The following is a 27,574-nucleotide window of genomic DNA, read 5'->3' on the forward strand; positions in this document are numbered from 1 at the left end:
AAAATATTGATATGCTTACACGATTGATAGTTTCAGAACAGTTGTGATGTCCTGTTTTGTTACCGGTTTTGACTGAAAAGAAAAAACAAATGTGACTTCCTTAGGCGTTTGTCTGAAATCTGCGGTCTGGTGGTGTAGAGGTGACATTGGATGGACAACATAAACCCAGGTGTAGTAGAGGGATTGAGTCTCATCAAATGATGGTGGTTTGTGACTTTGGGAGTCAGTCTGGCAGGGTTTATGCTAAGGTGGGAACAAATCTGAGCTGGATTCAGCTGCTTACCCTTTATTTACCCAGCCTTGTTCTTCGCTGCCTGAAAGGAAAAAAAACACTTTGTAAATTAAGTAAATAAAGTAAATATACAGAATAGTGAATAGTTGATCAGAGGAGAAGATGAGCTACTTAATTTAATGTGTTTTTTTTTTTTTTTGTGGAATCCCTTGATTCTTTAGAAGTTATTCCTTTTAAAAGCCTTTATGGTTGGCTGAACATGGACCCTCCGATCAGTACATTCTCTCCAGCTGAACCCATCCTCCTGCTGCTGTGAAATTCCTTCTGTACCACTGACCTTAATGTTGGACAGGATAATAGCATGCAATTCCCAGGGGAGGAAAATAGTAGAAGCCTTTTGTCCCTTCTGTGTGTGTTTGTGGAGGCGTATGATGTATATAACATCTTTATTGGAATTGGTGGTTTGCATGCGGTCACAGGAAACCCATGGGTCCGGGTCACGTGTGCTTACTGAGCCATCACGCTTTCCTCATATTGATTCTCACAGAACTGGTTGTTGTTCACCAAAAATACATTTGAAAAATTGTTTTGTGTCCACCTGTTACATTTACAGTATTGATTTTCTTTTGTGACACGGAAAGCAATGCAGAGCTATTTAAAAATAATCACGCCCACCCACACAAAGGAGCTGCTCTAATGCCACAGACACAGGTCAGTGTGTGTAGCTCTGCTGGAGCAGCTGGGAGGCAGGTACCATGCACAAGGGCACCTTGACAAATTTCACTGATTATTTTGCCATTAAATAAATCCAATTTTACATAGTAAAGGGGCCTATTCAAATTAGAAATCAGGATCATTTCAACTCAAGAAATCAGTTTGTGCTTGTATATAGGTTTTTAGATTAAATCATTGTTAAAAAAAACAACAAACTTTTCAACAGATTCATTATTAATGTAAGAGTGATCCATTAATGGTTCAGTGGTATCATGTGACTTTGTACCAGGATAGAGAATGAAGGATGCAGCCTTAGCTTCCACCCCCCCACCACCCCCCCCCCACCCCCGGCTTCGCTCGTACTCTCCATCCACAACTTCAGATGCAGCAACAACTGTCACTAACACGCCCTCTTTGTGCAGCCGGCACAGACACGTCTGTCATTCGATATTTGGCTCATGCTAAGCAGAGGAACAGCTGCAGGGTGCATGAAACAGCGAACAGGGAAAACAGTAGCCGCGTCAGTTGTTTCTGACAGCTCCTCCTGTTGTGCGAGTACAAGTCCCTTTAGGATTTGGGATTTTTTCCTGCAGCCCAAAAGTCTTTGACCAGTCCAAATGCAAATCAGCTCATAGGAAAAGTTTAAACGGGTTGAAAATGTGAACTTTAAAAGACAGTTTTTTCATCATCTGTATGACTTTTTAAATAATGCTGTTACTTTTGAGTTCAAATAAAAATGTGACCGCGTGGAAATGTGCCCCGAATCTTCCATTATTTAAGAAATGATCTGAGGATTTTGCAAAGCAATGTCAGTTTCAAATGAGCTAAATCCTCAAGGGGAAACCTAATTATGACAAAATGTCCAAACACTCACATTTCCCACTTCATCTTCCAAAAGTCCTTTAGCAGCTCTGAGCTAGTGTTATTCCTGCCAGAGAAACAGTCCGTTGCCCGGGCAACCTCAGTTCTGCCGCCATGGCAGCTGTAACTGTGGCGAAGGGGACACGGAGTGCCAGGGTGGACAGGTGTTACCGGGGTCTTCAGGATCACTTTGGGTCTCCTAGGCCTTCCTCCTGCGTCGTTACACATGTGGAGCAGCGCTAACAAGCCCCTCGCATACTCCTCTGTGCTGCGATCAGAACTACACCCGAGACCACTGAGTTACACTAATATTCTGTGTCATGCTCTTGTTGAATTAGACGTGCACATGGTTCTCTTGCCAGCTCGGAGCAGGAGGTCCGTGCCACATGGCTGCATGTTTCCTTTTTTGTTTTTTTTTGTCAGATACACATACTGTAGGTATGAGAAATGACTCATGTTCAGTGAGACATGGTAACCTGCTGCAAGGCAGAGTAATGGGACACTGCACAAAAAGTCAAACAAGCTCTCATTACCCTTCATCCAGGCAGAACATGGAGGCCAGCCCCCCGAAAATTGGTCCTGGAAAATTGTAAGGGGAAATAAAACATGTGCTAGTGGAAAGCAATAGCTGAGAGTGTGTCGATTTAATAGCAACAGCGTGTGCAGAGCATGAAGGAAAGATAGTTCTGTTACTGAGTCAGTGTGGCGATGCTCAAAATGTCTATTTTCAGGGCTTGCTTTAAGTAGGGTGAGTCACCAGGCTTGTGGAGCACTAGAGACTGCATGCGTGTGTGTGTGTGTGTGTGTGTGTGTGTGTGTGTGTGTGTGTAGTCATGCTTGTATGCACATGTATTTCATGTGATACCGCAGCCTCTCCCTCTATCTCCATCACACACACGCAAACAGACACACATGTGCCTGCCCGGCGGGTGCAGGTCTGTGACGGGTTAGGCGTTTTGGGTAAGCGCCATCCTTCTCTCTGTCTTTCCCTCGGCTCTTAGCAGTGAGCTGGCCCTCGCGCAGGGACAGGCAGCAGCTTCAATCTGTTCGGTAAATACTGGGATAACTAAGGCCCACCCATCGCCGTGGCAGAAAATAACTCACGCCAGACCTGCAAGGGCAAAGATATCCCGGCACTGTAGAAAGTGTGGAGAGAGCATACCTTCTGAAGAGAAAACTGTGCACATAAATTAGCTATTTTGAGATATTTTGGGGGTGTGAAGGAAGTCAGAGGGACAAACAGACAATGAGAGAAAGGGAAATGAGAATAAAAGCAAATGAGAGATGCAAACCTCCTCATGCTGCCAGTGAAATGTCAATGGAACCCTGGGGATGCATTGATCAACCTCTCTACTCCTAATCTGCCTTCAGCCTCTGCTCCAATCACTGAAGGCAAACACACAGACTGCTGCTCTACAGATGGATAATAGGGCCAGCTCGTCATAAAGGGGCCAAGGACTGGTAGTAAAGTAAACGCTATCAGAGCTATTTTTGAACAGAAAATTCAAAAGCACTTTGTGATTCATGTTTTAATTGAAAGATTTAACAAAGTCTGACCAATGACAGTTTCTATTTTCCTTTAACATCAGAGACAGCTTCTTTTGTTATATTTAGGATAAAAGACAATGAAACAAAAGCACGATGAAAACGATTGAAGAGTCTTTTGGTCTGAAAAGAATAAAAAGAAATTGAAAAAAATGACAAACATTACTTACAAGAGTCCAAGGGGTTGATTTCAAAAAAGCTTTTAATGTTTGATCAAAAGTCCAAAACATAAAAAACGTTGAACTTACTGTTTTTTAATACCATAAAGATCTTCAATAGAAAAACGCTGGAATCGACCATTTTATAGATTATTAGTCTCGTCAATATAGCGTTGATCTAATGTGATATTTTCTCTCCCACAAAACGAAATCTATAGAACATAATTACCTTCGCAAATGATAAGATTGTCTTTTCAGTTTGGACTATTTGTTTGTTTGTCAGCAGTTTTCTGAAAAATTAAATAAATACTGTCCCGAATTTCATGAAACTTGGCCAAAGTCTGTAGAAAAGGCAGAGGAAGCATCACCTATTACATTTTGGAGCGTATCAAAACACTGGGCCATAGCACTGATTATTTTTCACTTTCTACATAGAGCATTAATTTGGCAGGGGTTAGCACCCTCAAAATCCCCTTTTAATTTGAAGTACAATCATTAAAAGCCAACATAGAACATATATGTCATGTACTAATGAGAGACAGAACAGTAAATCAATTGAGCAGCATTTTGCAGATAGGGAATTCTGCTTTTAAATCAGCAGTATGAATCTCTGTATGGAGCTAGTGTTGAAAATACTTAGTCAGGTAGATTAAGTAACAACTGAGGATAAGAGGTGGTATTCATTAACTTGTGTTGAACAGGAGTTAATACTTATATTTCATTGTCCTCTCCAGAGACTGACTTCCTCTCCATGTATTTTCTTTTCTCTGGCAGTTTGTTCCCAGTTCTCCAAAGGTGTGTACGCCATCATCGGCCTGTATGACAGGAAGACGGTCAACATGCTCATGTCCTTCTGCGGAGCGCTGCACGTCTGCTTCGTCACGCCGTCCTTTCCCATTGAGACAGCCAACCAGTTTGTCATCCAGCTGAGGCCTGAGCTCCAGGACGCTCTGGTGGGAGTGATTGATCACTACAGATGGACCAAGTTTGTCTACATGTACAGTTCTGACTCAGGTAGGAAATCATTTTATTTCATATCACATCATACTTACCTTTACATTTGATTAAAATATCCTTCAAGCTTTTCCTATCAATATAAAAATGAATGACCCTGAAGTGGGCATCTTATTATGTACTGTCAAGTATTTCATATGAAGGATTTCAATTGGTTATCAAATGTATGATGATCCTCATTCATGTTTGAGTATCGACAGTTTTCCTCTTGGCATTTCCTCTCTTGAAAAGAATTTGAAGCACACGCACAAGAACACGGTCACAGGCGAAACCAGTCATTATATCATCGACCATTAGTCGTCTTCATATTGCCATGGCGACAGCAATGGGGTCAATCGTAGCCATTTTGCAGCAATGAGCCGCCATCAGAACATGTAATTCAGACCACCATCTCTGTGCAGGCGGAGAACACAGAAAAGAAACATTGACTCGCAATGGCTAGCAGATAAATCACACAATGGAACAAAAGACTAAGCTCCTCGTCAAGCAGTCCTCAGCACTGTTGCTACGGTCACATACAAAATAAAGTGCTGTAGCGTACAATCCTTCGCAGAAATAAACCAGCACACATGTCAGCCTCCTCCTCGCCTCGCCCCTCTCTAGCTAATCATCCATACCCTTCCCATAATGCCATACCATCTGTCCCAGGTGTTGTGGGTTTTAGAGCATGACTGTGAAAGGTGTTTTGTGCACCCTAAAGCATTCTGCTGTCTGAACACTCTGCACAACTTTTATCCACTCCTACGATTTTGACTTGGGCGACATAAGCAGGCTTAAGTCAGCTTTAAAAGACAGATGCCATCATGTCAGTCTGCAGAGATCAAGCAGTGACAGGAGATATTTCACAGTGGTCTTGTCCCATTGATTCATGACGGCCGTAGCGTCACACGTCCCGCCGATTTGTTTTATCTTCTGTGATCCCTTCATTACCCACTCACTAACTGTTGGGTAGCATGTGTGTGTGTGTGTGTGTGTGTGTGTGTGTGTGTGTGTGTGTGTGTGTGTGTGTGTGTGTGTGTGTGTGTGTGTGTGTGTGTGTGTGTGTGTGTGTGCAGGGTCACCCCTGTGTGATTGAGTGGTGGGATGGAGCCAGTGGAATCCATATCAGTAGTCCTCTGTTGCCTGGATACTACGCTGTAGTCACCCTTCATACAGGGTTATTTTAAGCTGTTAAGAAATATGTGTCTGTTCTATACAGCATGTGTGTATGTTTGTGCTTCTTCCAAATATGTTAGTATAAAATCACCAGCACATTTTAGTATCTGGTCTAATCTAACAGTTATATTAGATATGTTTTATTAATATGAAATATGCAGGGTCACTTTCCTAATACTTCACAAGGTTTAATATTTTCCACTTCTTCTCTTTTAACATCTGTCCTGCTATCTTACCGCTCAGCATCCTCTCATAAACGTTTTTATTTTCAAATGCCAAGAACAGGGAAACAAATGTGATAGCCAATTAAAAATGCCATAAACAATATTCAGAAAATGGTTTTCCGGAAGTGTTATTTTATCTACTTTCAATTGCCTCGTGCCCAGGTCTCTTTGTATTGCCTCCGGCCAGAAAGGGTGCTTATGACAGGCAGATTCCATTATATTATTTCCTTCCAGGATTCCTTCAGTGGACCATTTTTACCTTGGCCAGTTTCACAAACCACACTGTCAGTATGGCTCTGATTTATCGGAGGGCATCTGCAGATAGATACATTCGAAAAGGCAAAGAGGATGTAAGGCATGGACAATAGATTGAAGATAAGCAAAGATAAGAAATGTAATAGTCTAGCCACACTGATAACATTGTGCTGAACATTTTTAGCTGGAAGCATTAATGAGATTCAAGAATTAATTTTAGATTGTCTTGCTCAGAGGCCGGAACATTATGTACATAATGCAGATTAACAAATAAATATCCACACAAAGACTTTAGGGAAGAAGCAAGATAATTGAAAAAGTGAGAAACGATAAGGAAGTGAACTGCTTTAGTCGCAAATAGTTTTCAAACAGCTGAGTCAGATTTCAAAGCAGGGTGCTGTCCATGGTCCTGAAGCCTATACTCACGCTCCATTTAAAGACAGTTGTCTATTCTCCTTATTCAAGGCCATGTTCAACTGCCCCCTGTGTTCCCATGCCTGTCGTCAGTTTCACAGCTACTACTGAATCACTTCGCTCCAAGGTCTACTATTATTCACCCATATGCAACAGTGATTGGATAGTGACACCATGAAAGGGGCTATTCGTCTCTATGTCCATATTTACACATCATTCTTTATGGTTGTCTAATGTATTTACATGTACCATATAGCTGTCAAACGTGGAGGTGAAAGAACTTCCATTTTTTATATCTCTTAATGACCTGATGTCAAATAGGCAGCGCGAATTGCCTGGAGAGCAGCTGGTGTGCATTTTAATAAGGCCAAGCAATCATCTTTCAGGGGCTGACTGCCTGTCTCATTCTTCTTTTGACAGGCTCTGTGTCATTGTGGATAAGCCATATTTACATTTACTCAATGTGCATAAAATGCCCGTATGAACATGAACAAACCAGCATGGAGGATGTACAAAACACATTTTGTGTAGGCCCACGGTGGCTTTTACAGCATTTGCCAGATTAGTGTTGGAAAAACAAATACAGCTTCATCATGGGTTAGTTTTTGTAATTGCTATAATTCCTTTGGGTAACGTGTGCCAGTCTGCTGCGGGTGGCATTACTTTATTTACTCTGTGGAAATACTGCGGCTGCCAGCTTGAGAGAAATCTGATTGGTCTACAGCAGCAAAGGAGTACAACACTGAGTCAGATTGTAAATCAGAGCTCAAGATCAATGTGTTCCCTAATCGCCTTTTATTTCCTGTCTTAACATAAGCCTATAGCTCATTGGCCTCTCTACATCAGCCTCTATGATGCTAGAGTGTCTCCGCAATGGCATTACTGAGTAACACCAGCTGTAATAGGTGCTTGGAGGACGTGAAGATGACTGTTAGTGTGTCTTCTTCAATGATGCACGGGCTGATTATTTGTTAGTGTGAAAAGGGTGATTATTTAGCCGGGCACAGTAAGAACTGGAAAATCACACCTGTACGTGTCAGCGTGCTTAATGGTCTGTCCCGCTCGTTATGCTTTATCACCGAGGCTACAGGGGAGGTTCTGATGGATATGCCTGTTGTAAGCAATTCTTCACAACTTCTGTTTTGTTCCAAAATGGAATTAATTCATCATACATTCAACTCATAATACAAACTGCATACTGTATAAGATTAACCCGCACATAATTTATGATACTTATGGATCCCTCTCGGTAGAATACAAACTAGTCATTCATCACTTTATTTATTTTGGCCGATTTTATCAGAACTTTTCCAATAAAAGCACGCACAATTGATCTTTCTCTTTATATAGGACTGTCTGTGCTGCAGAAGGTTCTGGACACAGCAGCGGAGCGGAACTGGCTTGTGACATCGGTCAATGTGGAGACCATGACGGAGGCCTCCTTCTTGAAGGTTTTCCAGGATTTGGACAAGAGGAAGGAGGGCCAGATCATCATCGATTGTGAGACAGAGAGGCTCACTGGCATCCTCAGAAAGGTAATAAGTGTTTTTCTGTTCTGCAATCACAGCAGATTATGTAATTTTATGCAATGCGTAAAGCAATTCTAGCTGAAATGCTGCAACCTCATAAAATAATAAAATCACACTGCATGCAAGCTTCAGATCCAAATAACACAAATAGGAATTTTAAACTGTCAGTGAATTTTGTTTTTGCACGCATACCAAGCTTCTTATGAACTGAGTAATGAGCTTGAATGTTGAGTGGCAACAACTTTTTGCACTTTTAAAATAAACATTTCAGAATGTGCATGTTCCAATCTGATGAACAAAGGAGGGAGGCGGAAAGGGAATGAAGGTTATATAAATGGAAAGTGGGGTTAGGTTGGTGGTCTGCTGTGGTGTTTAGTCTCCGGGAGCTTCAAAGACAGGAAAGATAAATAACATAGCATTGACATTTGGTGTCCGCACTTCTTCTGTGATAGGATCATCACTAACTCACCTCAGCGTGGCTGAAAGGAAATGGGTCTTGGCATCACAATTGACTATTCGCTAAACTTCGTCCTCAATCAGAGATCACCCAATCACAATTTAGCAACCGTAACTGTGCATAGCAGGTGTCATGCTCTGGAATAAACTATACATTGAAGCAGTGTTCATGTGGCTCTTATAGCAATACTAATCAACATGTAAGTAGTTGGGATGGCAGTATATTTTTGTAGCCTTCCAAAATCCAAAGTAAGAATTTATGAATTGATTAAACAGTGTGTGTCTGCTCTGATGTATGCTGAAATCATTAGCATGTCTTGCTAACAAGCTTAGTAGCCAAAATACTACCTTCAAAATTCCTGTTTTTTTAGAAGGCAAATAATTTATAACTTTATAGTCTAATAGTCTATAACTAGCACATCCGCATGTGTGGAATCAGGCCTGGATGCTATTAATGTTAGGAACAAAGTTAACAATCCCACCCAGACTCATTACATATAGTAGTTAGCATACTGGCTAAACTGTACTGAAGTCTTTAACCTAAAAGAATATTGTTCATGTAACATTAGAACATGTTGATGGACAATCCAACAAAATATACTTGCTACAATTCAAAAGGGGCACAAAGAATTATCAGTTTTCATATGGTGAGGTTGACTTTTTTCCTGAGATAACCTACGTAGCTTTAGCCTCAGTCTTTTTATACAATATCTTGATTGTAGCCATCAAGTTGTCTTTTGTGACCTCTCTTATGTTTCAGTTGTTTGGAACAAGTCAACTGAAGTATTAAAAGTCCACCTTAGACTAATTAGCTGGCTACAAACTAGCTGCAAACAATAAAGGGGACACTGCTGGAGACACTTGACTTTCAAGCTGAATGGGGAGCCTGTATTTATCCTTCTTCTATTTGAAATCAAGAAAAAGTGTTTTCAGAAGTATTTGGTGTAAATGTTGGGATTATAAAACTTTTCCTGGCATGCTATGCCAGGAAAATCAGAGGCGTAATTAATAAAGCATGCATTTAGGTGAGCTAGTTTCAGGGCTCTTCTGCATTGCTTTGCTTACTGGGACAATCAATTTACCTGAGTGATTCTCAAGGAACCTTCTGCTTCTCCTGTTCGACAAGTTAAAATGTCTGCTGCTGTGTGACTACAGGCAATTCTATCCCACAGAAATATCTGCACGTTTGTCATATTTGTATTGTGTTGCATGTTGGTGTCACTTGTATGATTTATGACTTACAGTATCAGATATATTTTTCTTCTGTTTCCCTTCATTGTTTTTTATAAGTAAAGAAATAAAAACACATACTCTTTAATAACGTTTATAGCACACACACAAACACACACAGTCCCCATCTGTATGTGTAGGCTCTGTGTGAACGTTATTGATGGCCCGGTGTCTACAGTTAAGGTTATTGCATCAGTTCTCACAAGTTTACAGGTGCTGAGCCTGAGAAGCTCTCCATTCAGACGTCCACCATCAATCACCCAAATCTGCTCCCTGCCTCCACACTGCCCTGCCTGTGCATCCATACAATGGGGAACACACACACATAAGCACACACACCCAACACTTCTGCCTCTCGTGCCCTTTATATTCCCATCTGTGTTCATCTCATTCGTCTCATACAGTACACAGATTCTCCTACGATAATGTCACTGACAGTTTCCTCAGGACGGCTCCTCACATAAACTGAATGTTGATGTAGCCTCCTTAGAGAACATTTAGCGTGACAGAAGAGCTACCTCGAAAACGTTTAGAGTGTGTTTTTCAGACAAAAAAATGTACCCATTCTCTTGGGGCTGAACTCTGAATGACTCTTCCAATCTGCATGTATAATTAAAAAGTTCCTTCCTTCCAAAGCATTTCTGTTTGACTGTCCACTGTGGCAGTAATGTGTGTTTTCCCCCGGTGTCGAGTGTATTGGTGTCAGCGCGGGTGTGTGTCTCTTCCCCTTCCCTTCAGTTTTTTTCCTTGCCCGGGGCTCGGCCGCAGGGCCCGCCTTGTGCTGGGGTCACCATTAATAACAAATGCCACCGTCTGTCGTGACCTACAGCATCATTAGACACACACATAACACACAAACAAATGAGTACACTTCCCCCAAGTACAGGCAAGGGAAAATGCTCACAGAGAGGGAGAGGAGTGAAAAATGTGAGGTCATGCATGATGCCTGAGCAGAGACGGTAGAATGAGCTCCTTATCCGTTGTCCCAAGGCTATTATTGGGATGGTGCATGGCTTTGAATAAGTGCTGCTCTGCCTTGTTTTCTGTGACTGCCCTGTATGCTGTGATTACACATAAACACAGACGGGCATGTGTTGCACAGTACAGCTGGCTCTTTATTTAGGCCCAGGCCAGCTACACATGTGCTTTAAGTGGCACCAGCAGATTTTTTCCAAAACTTACACCAGATCTACATTCAAATGTCAACATGATTGTACCCATTTTGTGTACTATAAACCCCTTCTGGAACTTAAGTACACACCTATCACTGCGATCTTCAAGCTGCCCTGACCCCCAGCGCTGGGCTGACCTGTGACACCTGCAGTCAGAGAATGACAGCAGCACGGACAGAAGAGAGATGTAGGCTTGTGCACAGTTGCGCAATGACAGACTTAAATATTTATAGACATTATTGTATGATAGAGTTCCAGGAAACTTGAATATTGTACGTTATAGATCCAAAATTAAATATGAGCATTCGGGGGAAAATATTCAAAACAGATGAGGAGGAGGGATGCAACTATAGTATATAATACAGCATTATATAATGACTATTTTTGCATCACGTATAGCATAGAGAATGTCAACTTGTGCACTTTACATTCATTAAAGGGTTAAGTATTCATGATTTTCTTTCTTTAGACTCTTTTTTAAAATTCATTTGAACTATATTTGCTTGCTTTATAAAATGTCAGCTGAGGTTTTTCTTTTTTTTTGCAAATTGCCTGTATTTGTGATTCCGCTTGATAAATATACCGTAATATTTTAAATGGCAAAATGGCTTCCTCTTCTTTGCCTCCCATTTGCCTTATTGCCTGGTAAAGTTTCCACAGTTACTCAAGTTGTTCCGCTAGCTGGGGATTTCCACAGTAAGCTATTTGTTGAGTAGCCTCTTAACAGAAGGCTTTTTACCCAGAAGGAGTCTAGCTGAAATGCGTTGCTTTAGTGGGAATAATAAAGAGTTTACCTTTGTGGATCAAACTTGAAAGCATCAGTATTTTTATTGTATGACCATCATTTATATAGTTACTGAAGAGAGAAACAAGGGGGGAATTCAGAGAAGAGAGGTGGAAACGAGGGACGATAAAAGAGAAGGAAATGGGGGGAGGGACAAGAAGAGGGGAGAGGACAAGAGAGAAAAGCAAGGAATTAAAAAAATGGAAAGAAGGAAAGAGAATATATGGGAATGGAGGAATTAAGAGAAGAGTTGAAAGGAGGTAAGAGAGGAAAGGGCATTACTTTTGTTTCATAGTTGTTTAAACACATTTCAGAACTGGCATTTCCCTTAAGCTGCCTCTATGACTTTTATCATTTGGAGTCTGTTGTGTTTACTTTTTAACTCATTGATTGGAACTGATCTTTAAAAGTGGCTCACCTGTCATTCTATCCAAGGTGAAATGCTTCAGTCTCTTTTCTATGATGTATTGTGAACCTACAGTATACTTTCTCTCAGTCCTTGGCAAGGTTAAAAACTGCACTCAAACAGGTATTCTGCCGAGACACTGTCAAAACCTCTCTCTCAGTTATACACACATACCAACAGTGTTTTTCTTTGTGAGGCAGGCATTTTATTCTCTGTATCTCCTCTGACCTTGCCTTTCAGATCGTCGAACAAGGCAAGAATGCAAAGAGCTACCACTACATCCTGGCTAACCTGGTAAGAGATCATCATTATGTCATCACATTTTTTTCTAAATGTTTGAAAATGTTCCACTTACTAGTCTACCTTCTTTCACGGCTCAATGAATAAACTTGCATTGATATTAAATGTGGTCTTTAAAACTTCTTTATCACCACTTTAATAGACTTCCATATGCCGAATAATCTAGCCTAAAACGATGTGGTTTTATGTGTTTTTTCTACTCTCCATTTTCCTCTTCAGCTACTTCATATATTCTTTCATTGGACCGTCAATCTTGCAGACATAACTGCAGCAGAGTAGCAGACCAGCATAAAGCACAAGCGTGTGACAGTCAGGAATCTATGCACCCTCACACTGACAGAAAAAGGTCAGGCAGTGAATGTATGCAAGCTTATATCCATTAGCTCTTTTTGTCTGCTGCCATTTTCTCAGGGCAAATGGCGCAGACCCAGTCAGCACTGCTCAGGCTCACTAAATGCAACCAGATGAAGCGAAAATTGACATCACCCGAAGCTTTAGTATGATCAGCATTAATATGCAGCTGCTGTCTTGAACAATTTCTCCCCGCTGGAGTTTTAGATTGGCTCAATCTCTCTTGTCTGACCGGTTTGCCAGATTTAATTTTGAGTGATAAGGCTCTGACGGGGATAACAGCTGATACGCAAAGTGGCCACAGTAATTTATAATGGACCCATTAACATGTTTGCCCCTACACTTTTTATGATTTTTTCCTAATATACTTCCTTGTGTCTGCAGCTGCCTTTCTCTGAAAAAAGGAATGATAGAGCAATACAGACAGGAAAATGCTGATGAAATATTTGTCAGAACTACCCCTACGCAATATCCAGTGTTGGCAAAGGCTAGTTTCTATAGTAACCTCTCCAGCTCACTACACTACATTAGCTCATACATGGAGCAGGAAAAAAGACACTAGTCTGTCTGCTGAGAATTATCGACGTGTTGCAACACACAGGTACATTAGTGTTGGTGAGTAGATGGAGGGGGGGAAGGGGGTGGGACTGTCCCTCTTTGTCGCTTGCGTTTGTCTCCTGTAGCCTGCGAGCATGTCAAAAAACAAAAGGGCATGAAACCAAAGGATCTTTATGCTACAGCCAATCACTTCTCTAACACTTGATGTGTTTGTGTGGATGTGAAGATCAGAGAAAGCAAACAAGCAAGAGTTTGAGAGAGAAATATAGCCAAGAGAGAGGTGAAGCTCTAAGTGACATGAAAAATGAGAACAAAGAAGAAAAAGATACAATGGTTAGTTGTGTTTTGTCAGACAGAAGCCTGGTGAGCAGGAGGAACACCTGAGAGACACCTTCTCCTTTCATCAGTCAAAACTTTGCTCTCAAATCACTGACAAATCTGCTCTTCCCCTCCGCTGCTCTGTTCTCTCCTCCCACCCATTCCCTCTCGCCTGCCTCGTCTTCTCCCCATGCTGACAGGCAGCCTGCTGAGAGACCGATCCTGCGTTTCTCCCGCACTGAAAAACAGCTTTCTCCACATAATAGTCAGGGGGAAAACTACATGTAGGAGATACTATTACAGCAAAACGCTTCTTTCTCCTTTGTGCTCTGCCCCAGGCATCGCCCACATTGTTCCCATAGCATATAAGGTTTTGATTGTGCCATTTCCAACAGCAGCATATGAAGACTCAGTCTGTCAAAGATTAGCTCCGGACTGAACACAGCCATGAAATTAGGTTCTGTATTTTCTGTCTCCTGCCCCCCAGGAAAGACAGGGAGGAAGTAGTCTATTGGACAACCTCTCTAAGTGGAAAAGAAGAATTTTCCAATTTCATTATGCCATTAACCATGCACTATTGATGGTACACTTACAATCTCTTATTCCAGGTGCACATAGACCACTGGTACTCAACCTTTTCCTGCCTGTAAAATGAAGCATCACCAGAGGATTGCACATTTCAGATTTTCTTTCAATTTGAATATTATGTTACAGTTAAAGTAAACCGTCATTTCACACGAAATACAATGTAAGGTGTGCAAAATAAAGTAGCATAAATATGTTTTTTACATTAGTTCCCATCCTCCATTGGTCATAACCTGTCGGTACGGACCTTCTGAGAGTCTTGAGTTAAATCTTAGCAGTCGTAATGAGAAAGAAATGATGGTAGCGGTTTGCAAACGCAACATTCAAACCTTGCCCTATACTCGATACAAAAATGATGAGGTATTTCTACCAGGGGATGTTTTTTTTATTTGAAGGTCTCATAAAAGTCTAAAAAGGTTTGATGTTCAATGTCCACTGATAGGCATTTCAGTTAGATCCTGTAATTATTATTATTGCCAACTAAAAAGGTAATTTTCTGAACATATACCTAGATTTTACCATCTGTTTGTTCATGTTTAACCTGCTGTCATGTCCACTTCCTGTCTCAGGGTTTCCTGGACATCGACCTGACTGACCTGAGGAAAGGAGGGGCGAACATCACCGGCTTCCAGCTCGTCAACAACTCCGAGCCCAGCGTCAGCCGTGTGGTCCAGCAGTGGCTGGAGTTTGACAACAAAGACTCCAAAGTGCCCAAGAGTGGACTCAAAGTACTACTGCTCTCTTATCTGTCCTTGTTTTATTTATCTTTTTCTTTCTTTGAAGCTTTTATATAAGAAGTACTATTGCAACAAATGATTTGTTAAGATGGCAGGTTTCAAGAAAAGTAAATCATAATGGTCTTTTTTTAAGCAGCTGTATGATTGAGTTTTCTTAATGAGGTTATGGTTAGCTTGGACAATTACTTGTTATTTTCCCTGTCAGTGAGTTTGTTTGTGACTCTCAGCAGTATATCTCAAAAGCTGTGAAAGGGTTTCTATTAAATTTGGTGGACAGATAACCTTTGATCCTATCTGAGTAAGGCGGCTAAATGTTCATTGGTTTTCTACCATAACAACTGTCCAAACAGCTGAGATAGCGGATTGATTCCAAATGGTTGTTTTTTATTTTTTATAAAATGACATGAAAAAATAGCAATTAAGTCCATAGCTTTTATTCAGCCAGTTTTTATAAATGCTTCAGTTTGAATCGCCTGCTCTCTCTTTACAGTACACGGGTGCTCTAACATATGATGGCGTGAAAGTCATGTCCACGGCCTTCCAGAACCTGAGGAGACAGAGGATAGACATCTCTCGCAGGGGCAACGCTGGAGAGTGTCTTGCCAACCCACCAGCTCCCTGGGGACAGGGCATAGACATCCAGAGAGCCTTACAGCAGGTATGTGCGCATACATAGGAATGCAATAATGTTTGCACACACTTACACATACATAAACTCACACACACACATGCACGCACGCACGCACGCACACACACACACACACACTTGTGCAAATTCTTGAGTGGCACTTTGGCTAACGGCTCCTGAGTTGGGTCTGGCTGAACAAATTAGGTCTCATTCTGTCGTGTAAAGTTCACATTAAGTCATAGCAGAGCTCTCCAGTATCAAATGTGACATCATGGCTAGTAAACAAAACCTGCAGGCAATAACACTCAGCCATGATCATCATGGAATATGACATCAGCAATTGAGTTTAGAAATGTAATTTTTGGCGATGGAAATAGAAATGTTCAGTTGGCCTTGAGACTCATGCATGTTATTGTATGCATATCGAGGAACAAGGACCATTATTATTATATTTCAAATGGCATTTTTAAAAAGCCTATGCAGGAAAAAATTTGCCAATTAAAAACACAATGAAGTATGTTGTTTATGTACTCCAGAAGACCATTTACATTAAGTATGAATGGATATTAAATGCATGTTTGTGAGGGCATATGTGTTAGTGTGCAGTGTGTGCATGTGTGCAGCCCGAGGCTCAGTCTGCAGAGTGGTTATGTGGTGGCCTCCTCAGTGTCAATCTAGCCATCTGCCTGCGGATGGACTGGAGATTGAAGCTGTGTTCGCTCAATTAACTCCATCACACAGCCAAGACAAACACACTGCACTGTAAACATACACGCACACCGTCTGTCATTCACTTCCACAGGGAGCGGGCGCTGTAGACTTTCACAAATGAATAATATACAAACACAGGCGAGTTACGCTTAACATGCATCGCATGTTAGCGTGACATGCAAAGTCTTGCTGCCTGCGTGGACAAGAAGAAAATGGACGGAATTAATATCATGCTTCACGGCAGCCATTATTCACCCATCTGCTGGGCAAGTTGAAGCCTGTGTGAATAACTTATTCAGTATTTGTGATTGTATTACAGGTGCGTATTGACGGATTGACTGGTCACATTCAGTTCAATGAAAAAGGCCGCCGAACCAACTACAATGTTAGCATCATGGAACTGGCCCCCTCTGGACCAAAGAAGGTAGGTCTGTCGCCAAAATGTCAATAAAGCATATTTATTGCTGCTCAAGGACACTGTTAGAACTTGTTTCTGCAAGCATATTAGTGGAATAACTCTGTGTTTCATTTAACGGTCCTCAAAGTAGTATTCAATATAGCATTTTCTGAAGAGACAATTTATGAGTAAACGTTCTTTGGTGGTATTTATGAAAGGGGCTCACTCCTAAATACATTGTAGTGAAATTGTACCTTTTTTGTATTAAAAAAATCATCCCTCTACAACTCCTTTACAGTCAATATGGTGTCAAAGATAACAAAAAGCAGGGATTCTTTCATCTTCTACTGTGCGTTACTTAAGAAGAGCATTACATTTGGGGTGTGGTATTAATCAGCAGATGCTTCGGTTCAAAATGAGACCAACGTTTTCTCTTGTTGTCAGTTGTTTGGACATAGTGACAAAGGCTGAAATGTAATGAAGACTTGTTTTTAGTCTTTTGAGCCGTGAATGCCTTTTGCTACTGTAGCGGTTGGTTAACACTTGCGGGCTGCACCGGCTGGTTAAGAGGAGTGAGGAGTCAGCAGTAAATGACTGTTAAAAAATGTCAGTTTTTAAAGAGTTGTCAGACAGATAACACGCACAACAGAACAGATGATCCCTCTAGGCTTGAATCTGGCGGAGATAATGATCATATCATTAATCCCATGTATGCTTTAAGTAGAAAACAGAGACATTATTATACTTACCTTAAAAGATATGTAGATGCACTTTCATGTTTTAGAAGGTGTTTCTTAGTGTGTCAGGTCTCTTAAAAACTTAGATGAAAAGCTTTTTTATGTACATTTTGATTAGGAGCCATATTGAATCATTTTCAATTTCATCCTATTGGTCAGTTTCAAATATTTTTACATTATCCTTTGTCTCAGGTTGGCTACTGGAATGAAGATGAGAAGTATGTGTCTACTGCCAGCTTTATGAGAAGCAGCAACGACAGTATCGGCCTGCAGAACAGGACGTACATAGTCACCACGATCTTGGTAAGTAAAATAGAGACTTTGAGGGATTATGGGGAGGATGGGGCTGCTAAAATGGCTCAGACCCAGACGGAGAAAGGCATGGTAACATTTTTCATTTTCTTTAATGATAGAGTTCCTAAAGGTTCAGGCCCCTGAGAGAATTGGGCTGACATCTGTGATTGTATCTTCCTCCATTCCTTCTCTTGCCAACTATTTTTCTGCTAACTTCTCTCTGTCTGACTTGTGCCTGTACAGAATCACAATTACATCAATTGCCAAGTACAACACGATCATCTTTTCTAGAGGAGACTAGCTTGCTGACTTGCAGCGTTCCCTTGTACATATTTACGATATGTTTAAGTGTTTCATATCATGCGTATTCGGGTTTTTCCTTCCCTGTAGTGTGCGACGTAGGTTTTTGTGCATGTGGTAGACCACAATCCGATTCTGAAACCTGAAAATGAGCATAATAGGGCCCCTTTGAATTTGTTCAATGTCCACTCAACATTGTGGTAGTTAGACAGTGCTAATTACCAAATAGGAACACTCATTTCTGAGGCTATGAAGTATCATCATGTCTCTCATTTTTGAGTCCCCCATATTATTTTATTTGGCTCAGCTTTCACCATCGGCAGTTCAAAACAGGTTGTGTTTACTGTCCTCCCCTACATTACAGACACCTCAGGGGTCTGTGAATCAGGAAGGATTTAAGAACAGGGCAGCAAAGATTTAGTCAGACCAGCGCCTACAGCAGCTAGGTGAACATGACATTTTCTCACAAGATAGGAACATACCTGGCAATACCTTCCCCGTATGCAATAGGGGATGAAAAACATTGTGTGCAGGTACAGGATGTTCTCAGTGCATATTGTTGGAAATGTAATATCAGAGAATACTCCATGTGTGTGAAGGCCAGGAGCTCGGTGCTACACCTATTTTGTGCTCCCGGTATTTTTTCAAGTGGAAATGTCTTTTATCTCCTCGGATCACTGCTATCATGTTATTTTGTGGGACTTGAGGCAGATGTAAAATGCATGAATGAAATGTGCAAAAAAAATGTAAATTCTGCAGCAGACTCTGGGTCTAGTAGGGTGATGTGTGTGCAGCTGATCTCCACTGTGGGGGTTAATGGGCTAAACCATTTCAACTATGTGCACCCCTTAAGAAAAATCAAGACAGATAAAGGCCTGTGGGAGACGATGGAGCTGAAACGCAATGTAGAATATTAATAAGGAGAGATGTGCGTATCAACAATATATTGTGACATTACCAAAGAGAATTGTCATACCAAACACACTGTTAATACAAGCACCCAAGTGGAAATGATCCAGATATAGGGAAGAAAATGCACATGTGAACAAATTGGAGCTAAAATGGCTGGAGTAGTAATTAAGCACTATTACTTTTTAATTTGGGCTAATTAAAGATGAGCTACATATCTTCCACTAGTTTGAAACCTGATTTAACTCAATTATAAAAGTCTAAAAATATGTTTAACAGAAAATGTACCTACATAAATCATTTGTATAATAATACTCGCAAGAAAAAATATTTTGCCGGTATGAATAGGTTCTTGTGCAAATAGTACTTCAAAATTCCACTACACCATAGGGGTATTTTATAGAAAGTTTTTATTTTTTATTGTTACATATAAGAAGCTATTGCATAAAAAATGGTGTGGTAACACGGAGAGAGGTTAAAAAATAACACCTGGGAAGCAACAGCTGGTGTTGATGAAGGTGAACTCCAGGAAGAAAGATGTAAAGAGCTGATGTACAGCATTGGGTATACTTTGCAAAACTTGGCATGTAGTCTTTTGGCATCTAATTAAAAAGAAAGTGAACATCCTCATTTACAAGCCGAAGATTGCAGTCTTCATACAGAACGGACCTAAAATAACTCTCTCTGACATAATCTCCTATCAGTGTCCCCTTCTCCAGGAAGATAAATTGGTTCCCAGTCTTGGAACCTAAGAGAAGAGATAAGGTGTGAACAGCTATTTGGCAGCAGGGTAGCAGAAGAGTTTTTACACCGTATAACTTTTGTGCTCGCTGATTTGTTGCTCGGGAGTGTGTTGTTTTGCCAATTTGAAGAGTCTCACTTTGTGCTTTCCCAGAATCATTCCTGTCCCAGCCTGTGCACACAGCTCAGGTGGGTGTTACCAGGAGATCTGGAGGAATGAAGCAGAGCATGTTTAATGGAGCACTGGAGCTTAGTGTCTCCACCATCATGACTTAAGACTAAAACCAGGCAATGACTGGAATTTCAAGATTTAGTGTTAGCATGCAAATAGTTGGTTGTTATTGGCATACTCACTGTGTGCAGATACTAACAATAAATGCAGGTATTGTGAAAAGCTTTCAAAAAGGAGTGGTAGCATTTATAAGCAAATTACTTAATTTTCACTTTCTCTCATGTTCTGTTTAAATGGGTTGCAGAGGAATATAGGTTCAAATTTAAACGTTTACCAACGGCAAAAATAATACTTTGCTTGTCTGTTTGGCCATCAGCATGGTCACAGAAAAACTACAACCATGATATACATGAATATCAGCGGCATGATGTAGCATGGGCCAATTGAAGGTCCCATTAAATGTTGATGTAGATCTGAACATATGGATATGAATATTCACATGGACACCCCCATGTCAGAAAAACAACTTTGAAACTGAATTTGGTAAACCTCTCCAAGAAATAAAATAATACACAGTGTATTTGCAACATCCATGTTGTTTCCGCATTACCCATTAAAGCTCATAACATCTGAGTAACAACCTTTCAATTCAGGAAATTGGACCATCCGAGGTGTACGTAAATGCACCATTGGCTTTGGCAGCGGTCTAATTTTATAATTGTGTGTGTATTTAGATTGTTTACACGTAATGTGTGTCTGAAATGTGTTCTTGTGTCTGCTGTATATCCTCCATGGTTGAGTAACAGCAGATCTCAGCTGTACTGTGCGGGCCAATGAGTCCTGGAGGACCTTCTGTATGCCATGTCATGCATCTACGTGCATGTGTGTGTGTTCAAGTGTGTGTGTTTGAGAGCATGCATTATTGTGTATGTGTATCTGCCTTTGTCTGTGACTGTCAGTGCAAGTGCATACACTGTCAAAAGCACTGCACACCAGCCCTTTCTCACCACCATCTCCCTGAGGTGCCGTTTCCCTGCCAATGGGCCTCAGGTTTCCATGTGTAACAATGATTACCTTCACCTCAACCATAAAGAGCAGGAGAACCAAGATAACTGTCACACACAGAGGAACCCCGACCCACCCCCACATCTCTAGACCCTGATAAAATATGACGGCAGGATTTGCTCGGCTCAGCAGAGCCTTCGCTAAGAGCAGGCACCCATAACAACTTGTGGGAATTGAGGCCTGAGTTGACTGGTTTTCTATATGAAATACAATTTTCTTAAAATAAAGCGGGGGCCGCAGGTGTTATGTCAGCGGGATTTTTCAAGACACCCAATCAGTGTGAGATGTACAAATGAAGGATATGACAGGAAGAACAGCCTGGCCCTGGAGCAGAGGTCAAAAATGTCTTCTACACCATATACATTACTCAAACACACACACACACACACACACACACACACACACACACACACACACACACACACACACACACACACACACACACACACACCCACACACACACACCCACACACACACACACACACACACACACACACACACACACACACACACACACACACACACACACACACACACACAGAGACACACTCAGATGCGTTGTCTTTTCAGCTTTAATAACACTGTACAATTCCCACATATCCTCACAACCTGCTTCATATTATCTACCCTCTTTTCAATGTGACAATGCCGTCGTGATCATACTTAGCACCTTTTGTATTTCAATTATACACCATACCTTTATGAACAAAGACAAAAATAATACCTTGTGAATTCATATAATTATCTTTGAACCTTTCGCAGAGAGATATATTATCCAAAGCCTTAGTTATGAGCAAGGGGTAAAGAGATAAGTGATGCATTGAATTCATCCGTAAACCTTCCTGCATTTTTAAATATTCATATAAAACTTAACTACACGCTGAAGCTTTATTATCAGCCATAAAACTGTCTCTGTTTTAATTAGCTTAACAAACTACCCTGCTGTTAAAGTTATGATACAGGCTTATGTCAAGAAATGATGCATATCAGTGTTCATTTGGTTTTAACATTAGCGAAAATTGCAATTATTTCAGTAACCGTTCATTGATTTCCTGTGTCTTATTTCTGACACCTGGTGTAATTGAGTCACAGTTAATGATTGCATGGTTGCCCTTTCATCCAACAGGAGTCTCCGTATGTGATGCTGAAGAAGAACCACGAGCAGCTTGTGGGGAATGACAAATATGAGGGTTACATTGTGGAGCTGGCTGCGGAGATAGCCAAACACGTTGGCTACCAGTACAAACTGAAGGTGGTTTCAGATGGCAAATATGGAGCCAGAGACCCAGAGACTAAGATGTGGAATGGCATGGTGGGAGAACTGGTGTATGGGGTGAGTGGACTGTTTTGTGTTGGATTACTATTCCCAGTTTAAAGGTGAAAAAATATATAAACTACTTAAGCCAATCAATTACATTTGGGTTTTTCATTTAACCTTTGTGCCTCACTAGAGACATTTAAAATGTAAATTTGTCTGTGTTTATGCATTTGTCATACATGTTGGCAAGGGTATGAGTTTAGCAAAATGTTCAAGTATCCTCTTGCTCTTTTATAATTATCTACGAAGGCTACTAGACTTAAGTCTCCCTTAAGTACAAATAATGTTCCTATTAAACTTTTATATGAAACTTTCAATCAAAGCTTGGTTTCAAATCAAATCAAAAATGTTTATACCAGATTAAGCCATGTTGTTATTTCCCCTACCTAGGGGGCAAATACGTGCTATTTTCCTTGCTTCTTTAAAAAAAATGCTTGTAAATATATATTGTTGGTAATCTTTGTCATATCCCAGACTGTGACCACACCACCAGCATTTACTACTCAGAAAACAACATGATGTTTGTGTTGTTGTTCCTTAAATAGAAAGAAACAACACAAAAAGAAAATGAACAGATATCTGATACTGATGATCAGGATTGTATTTGGTTAGTAGACTTCACAGAGGAAAGGGTTTCGCAAAAATGTGCTAATTAGCACTAACACACAATATAGATGATACCCACTGAGTAAATGACATTGATGCGCATAGCTTGGAGGGAGGCTTAAAAATCTATTGTCATGGATTTTCCAGAGTATTTGCCATCATTCATACTGTAGAACATGAAAAGACAGATTTTGTGTACTTCTGGTCACATGCCTGTCTCTATGTAACTCCCTCAGAAAGCAGATGTGGCTGTGGCCCCTCTGACCATCACCCTGGTGCGTGAAGAAGTGATCGACTTCTCTAAGCCCTTCATGTCCCTTGGTATCTCCATCATGATCAAGAAACCCACCAAATCCAAACCTGGCGTGTTTTCCTTCCTGGACCCGCTGGCTTATGAGATCTGGATGTGCATTGTGTTCGCCTACATCGGCGTGAGCGTCGTCCTGTTCCTTGTCAGTCGGTTCAGCCCGTATGAGTGGCACGCTGAGGACTACGAGGAGGGCGCTGAGCCGCAGTCGCCCACTCAAGCATCAGCCTCCAACGGGGTGCAGCAGGGCCAGGCCCCACAGCAACAGAACAACAACCAGCAGAGTCTAGAGCAGACCAATGAGTTTGGCATTTTCAACTCCCTTTGGTTCTCCCTGGGGGCCTTCATGCAGCAGGGCTGCGATATCTCACCACGGTAAGGCCTACATATTTTTATGTTGTGAGTCCACTGTGCTTTGAGTCTCTGCTTTTGTTTGTTGGTACAAAAAGAGACACTAAGTGCCTCCTACGTACAAAATATTTCTGTCTTCCACACCGACTCTCCAACAGGCCGTGTTGCTTTCTAGTTCTACTCTTTGGGGCTTTGTTTATTGAGAGATTTTGTTCTTTGTCACTTGTCATACAAAGCAACGATAAAAGTTTGATGAAGAGCAGCAGAGGGAGTTTACGCCGTGGTCATGTTGAGTGTTGTGTTTCACAGAAACTTTCAGTGGTGGTATACTCATGGCGCAAACTTCTAGGACTATGAATTTTTGTGGAGCTCCTTACAATGATTCAAAATATTTAATTGTATCTTCAAGTGTGTTGGTCTAGGTATCAATCAAACCATAGGAAATGGTAAATATTGGACCCATCAGAGATTGTTGAGCAGGATCCTGTCGGGAGTATTGAGTGGTACGTATTGGCTTCCCTCCGAGTGCTCTCATGAGCTTTGGTGTGAAACCATTCTCAAAAGGTCACCAATTAAAAATCTCATTAAGTGTCTGAAATTAGAGACACCAAGGTCGACGTTCTGAGCTTTCCAGAGGGACCAGCAGGAGGAGATGAGAAGATAATGTCAGTATTATCACCGATAGCTGTGAACCAGCAGAGACAGGGTAGGTCACGGACACAGAGCTCCGTGTCTCTTTAAACTTTAAAATACATACATTATGGATACATGTAGTGTGCTGCACGTATACATAATATATCTATACTGCAGTATCTATACTGTGAGGATGGAGAGGTCGATGCTGTTGCTTCGAATAAATATTGTAAGGGTCCTTGGTTGACGCTATTCTTGCCCCAGATTTGAGATATCAATCTCAAAGAGTACGTGTCCAACCCAACGCCATGGAGGTGAATGCCATTTGGTTTATTGCTCACAGCACTGACACTTTTTTATTAGAAATGTATTAGCTATACATGTTTTTATTTCCCAGAAACAATGTTCATAACTATTATAGAGAAATAGTCATTATACAGAATATTAAGTAATGCCAATGAAAACAGTTTACAGTAAAATCTGACACATATTTTCATAGGTTTTTTCATTTGGCTGTTTAATTTCTTTTTGTATTTTTTTTCAATTTAACAAGCACCACAAAACACATTTATTTCACCACCATTGTATTAGGGAATATCTCAAAGGTGTTATCTTGAAGCCTGAGCAAATAAATCAAAACTATCTGCATGGCTAGATACAATTTCAGGTAGGTAAGAAAACATTGCTTGTTGTGTTACTAAAAAACAGCAGCATTGCTCTGTCAGCCTTCCATGATTGAGTGGCTGAAGGTTAAAGGAATTACAGCATGTGTAACAGTCCATTCTTATCTTGGCTTCCATCTCGTGACATTTACAAAATGTATTTTCACTTTGCTCTTACCTTGCATTAATATCAGAAGGGAGAAATCTCTGGACCTTGCCTGCTGCAGGTGCTCAGCTGTACATGATGTAGATACTGAATCCCCTACTCCCACGGGCCCCTCACCTGACATTTACCATGTTCTGCCTGGAGACTCGGCTGCGGCTTGCGCAGGATGAGGCTTATTGTCCGAGCATTCTTCTCTTACAGCCAGAAAATGCATCTTCAATAACTATTGATTTCCTCGTATGCCTTACAGAGAAAGAGAATGTCACCACGGATCTGCAAATTGTCCGTTCCCTGTGGTCTGCCTTTGTGAACGCACACACATTTATTTCTTTGTGTTTGTGTGCATTGGTGTGTATGTGTGTGTGTGTGTGTGTGTGTGTGTGTGTGTGTGTGTGTGTGTGTGTGTGTGTGTGTGTGTGTGTGTGTGTGTGTGTGTGTGTGTGTGTGTGTGTGTGTGTGTGTGTGTGTGGGTGTGCTTGACCCACACATGTGTTCAAACATAATTGCACAGTATTTGCATTTGTTTTGCTTTGGGAGATAGCGAGCTCTGCTGATGCAAGATGTTTCATAGAATGTTTAAAAAAGGTCAAAACAGATTGTTTCTTCACTTGGAGTCATTCTGCTGATGCCACCTCGGAATGCAAATTAACCAGATGTAAAATACATATTGTATTTCATCACCAGTTGTGAAAATTGATACAAGACTGTTTCATTAAAGTATTCAAAGACTTAAGGATCACAACATCATGCAACACAGGGTCGCACATCAAGAGGCAGTTATAGCTTAGTTCTTTACAATACACCATAAAACAGGACAAAACAAAACAGTAGTGCATTCCTGTAATGTATTTTTAAAATGTGCATCAGAAGGAATGTTAAAGCTGCAACAAAACAATGGTGTATCCTCTTGGGAGATAGATGAATAGACCTACATCCATATATCCAACATTTGACATGAGGGAAACATTGTCCATTAACTTTGAGCAAAAAGCATAATTTACGTAGACACAAAGCCCACCTTTCCCTGTCGTTCTGGAGTTCTGCTCTCTGTCCTGCAGTCCTCCCATCAAGAGCAATAGCATGATCCTGGATGCCTCCTGGAGGTTATCCTGGAGCATGTTCTCTGCAAATATCTGGCCACACCGTAGCATTCTCTGATCTCCCGTTGCTGGGGTTAGCCTGAGTCTTATGTCATTTATGTTATTTTCCTGCAACATCGGCCAGGAGCAGGCTGGGAAGTGGAATTGCCTTGGGTGCTAGATGTGTTAGCTTAGCTGCCATTTTGACACTACTCCTCGGGCAGTCTTTCCGTGTTCGATGGTGTCTAGCACGCTGGCTTGTGGTTGGATGGGTGGCAAATGTCTCAAGGTCCACTGCACTGTAGTCATGTTTCTTTCACTGACATTGATGAGTATCTCTGACACATGCCACAAATGTTCCAGCAACAAGAATGTTTTAGTTTAAATAGGTTTCAGGTACAAGAGAAGATTTCCTTGGTGTGATCAGTGAGGGTGAGAGCTTTAGGGCTTGTATCCTCCAAGGGCTTGAGTCAAATGTCTTTCTTACAATGTCCTTCCAAGGTGACCCACTGTCTCTTTTTGGTATGGAAAAAACTGTATGCAGCATTTAAAAAAGCACAAGCTGGTTAGCATATGCAGCAGTCCACGCTATAGTAATCAGCATGTTGGAGTCTGCTGGTATCTTAAAAACCAACACAGTGAATGTTTCACCCCTTTGAATACTGCCCTGAAGGAAACATCTTCTCCTTGAATATTTGGGTGACCTAGTTGCTGTAGTTAGCACAGCCCGTTCTAACACACGGAGGAGCGTGTGGAAGGATCTCCTGAAGCATTATGAGCTCCTGCTAAATTTAAAAGGACATGGAATGGTACTGCTAGTGTTTTGTCGGATTACAATAATAATACTCGTAGCCCCACACATTCTGTTGTCGGAGTTTCACATGAACACTGTGTACCAATGCGTTTGGTCCATTGGGAAGTAAGAGAACTCTTTTTTTATACAGCGAGGCTTTTGTGAGAACATTTTTGTTCCTGTATGCTTTGAGAGTGTGCATGTTTCGTTGTATTTGTTTGGCCCCAAGCTCATTTACAATATGCATTCATGCACTTTCTTTTAATCCTTTTCCTAGTATGTAATTAGCCTTATAGTTTGAAGTTTGTTGAGTGTGTTTTTGTAACACCTAGTTCTATTTATTTTGGCTTACGTTCTTTCTTATTTATTTTTTGTTCAAAGTGAAGTTCAGCCACAACATGACATTGATTTTGTTTAATTTTACAGTAACAAAGGTTTCTGAGAAATTCTTAGTCATATTTAGAATATTAAGTGAAACCAATGCCACTTGCCATTAAAGAGGCCCTATTTTTGCTTTTTGGAGTTTTCCCTTTCCTGTCGTGTGATATATGTTTTCATGCATGTAAATGCAAAGGCTTGAATTATTTCTGTAACATAGTAACATCACTCACACTTGCGTGTCTATCAGATAATGCATCAACACATTGTACGTGATATGCTAAGGGTTTTGTATTAAAACCTATGAGGCATCATACTAAGAGCCAGTA

General features: G+C 41.0%; 1 protein-coding gene across 3 annotated transcripts in view; it reads left to right on the top strand.

Annotated features, from left to right (window-relative positions):
* gria1a (glutamate receptor, ionotropic, AMPA 1a) overlaps nt 1-27,574 on the top strand; it is a 70,919-nt gene that overhangs the window by 12,595 nt on the left and 30,750 nt on the right. For all 3 annotated transcript variants that reach the window (XR_010165167.1, XM_063876618.1, XM_063876617.1), the window contains exons 3-11: nt 4,285-4,524; nt 7,923-8,107; nt 12,390-12,443; nt 14,831-14,989; nt 15,489-15,656; nt 16,657-16,761; nt 17,664-17,774; nt 22,079-22,285; nt 23,113-23,558. Coding sequence is in view for 2 of the 3 variants with exons in the window: in XM_063876618.1 (XP_063732688.1) it covers nt 4,285-4,524; nt 7,923-8,107; nt 12,390-12,443; nt 14,831-14,989; nt 15,489-15,656; nt 16,657-16,761; nt 17,664-17,774; nt 22,079-22,285; nt 23,113-23,558 (1,675 nt within the window). In the remaining variant the exon portion in view is untranslated. The remainder of the gene's footprint in view (nt 1-4,284; nt 4,525-7,922; nt 8,108-12,389; nt 12,444-14,830; nt 14,990-15,488; nt 15,657-16,656; nt 16,762-17,663; nt 17,775-22,078; nt 22,286-23,112; nt 23,559-27,574) is intronic.

This window comes from Eleginops maclovinus, chromosome 23 (genome assembly GCF_036324505.1).
Source record: "Eleginops maclovinus isolate JMC-PN-2008 ecotype Puerto Natales chromosome 23, JC_Emac_rtc_rv5, whole genome shotgun sequence".
Taxonomy (NCBI): domain Eukaryota; kingdom Metazoa; phylum Chordata; class Actinopteri; order Perciformes; family Eleginopidae; genus Eleginops; species Eleginops maclovinus.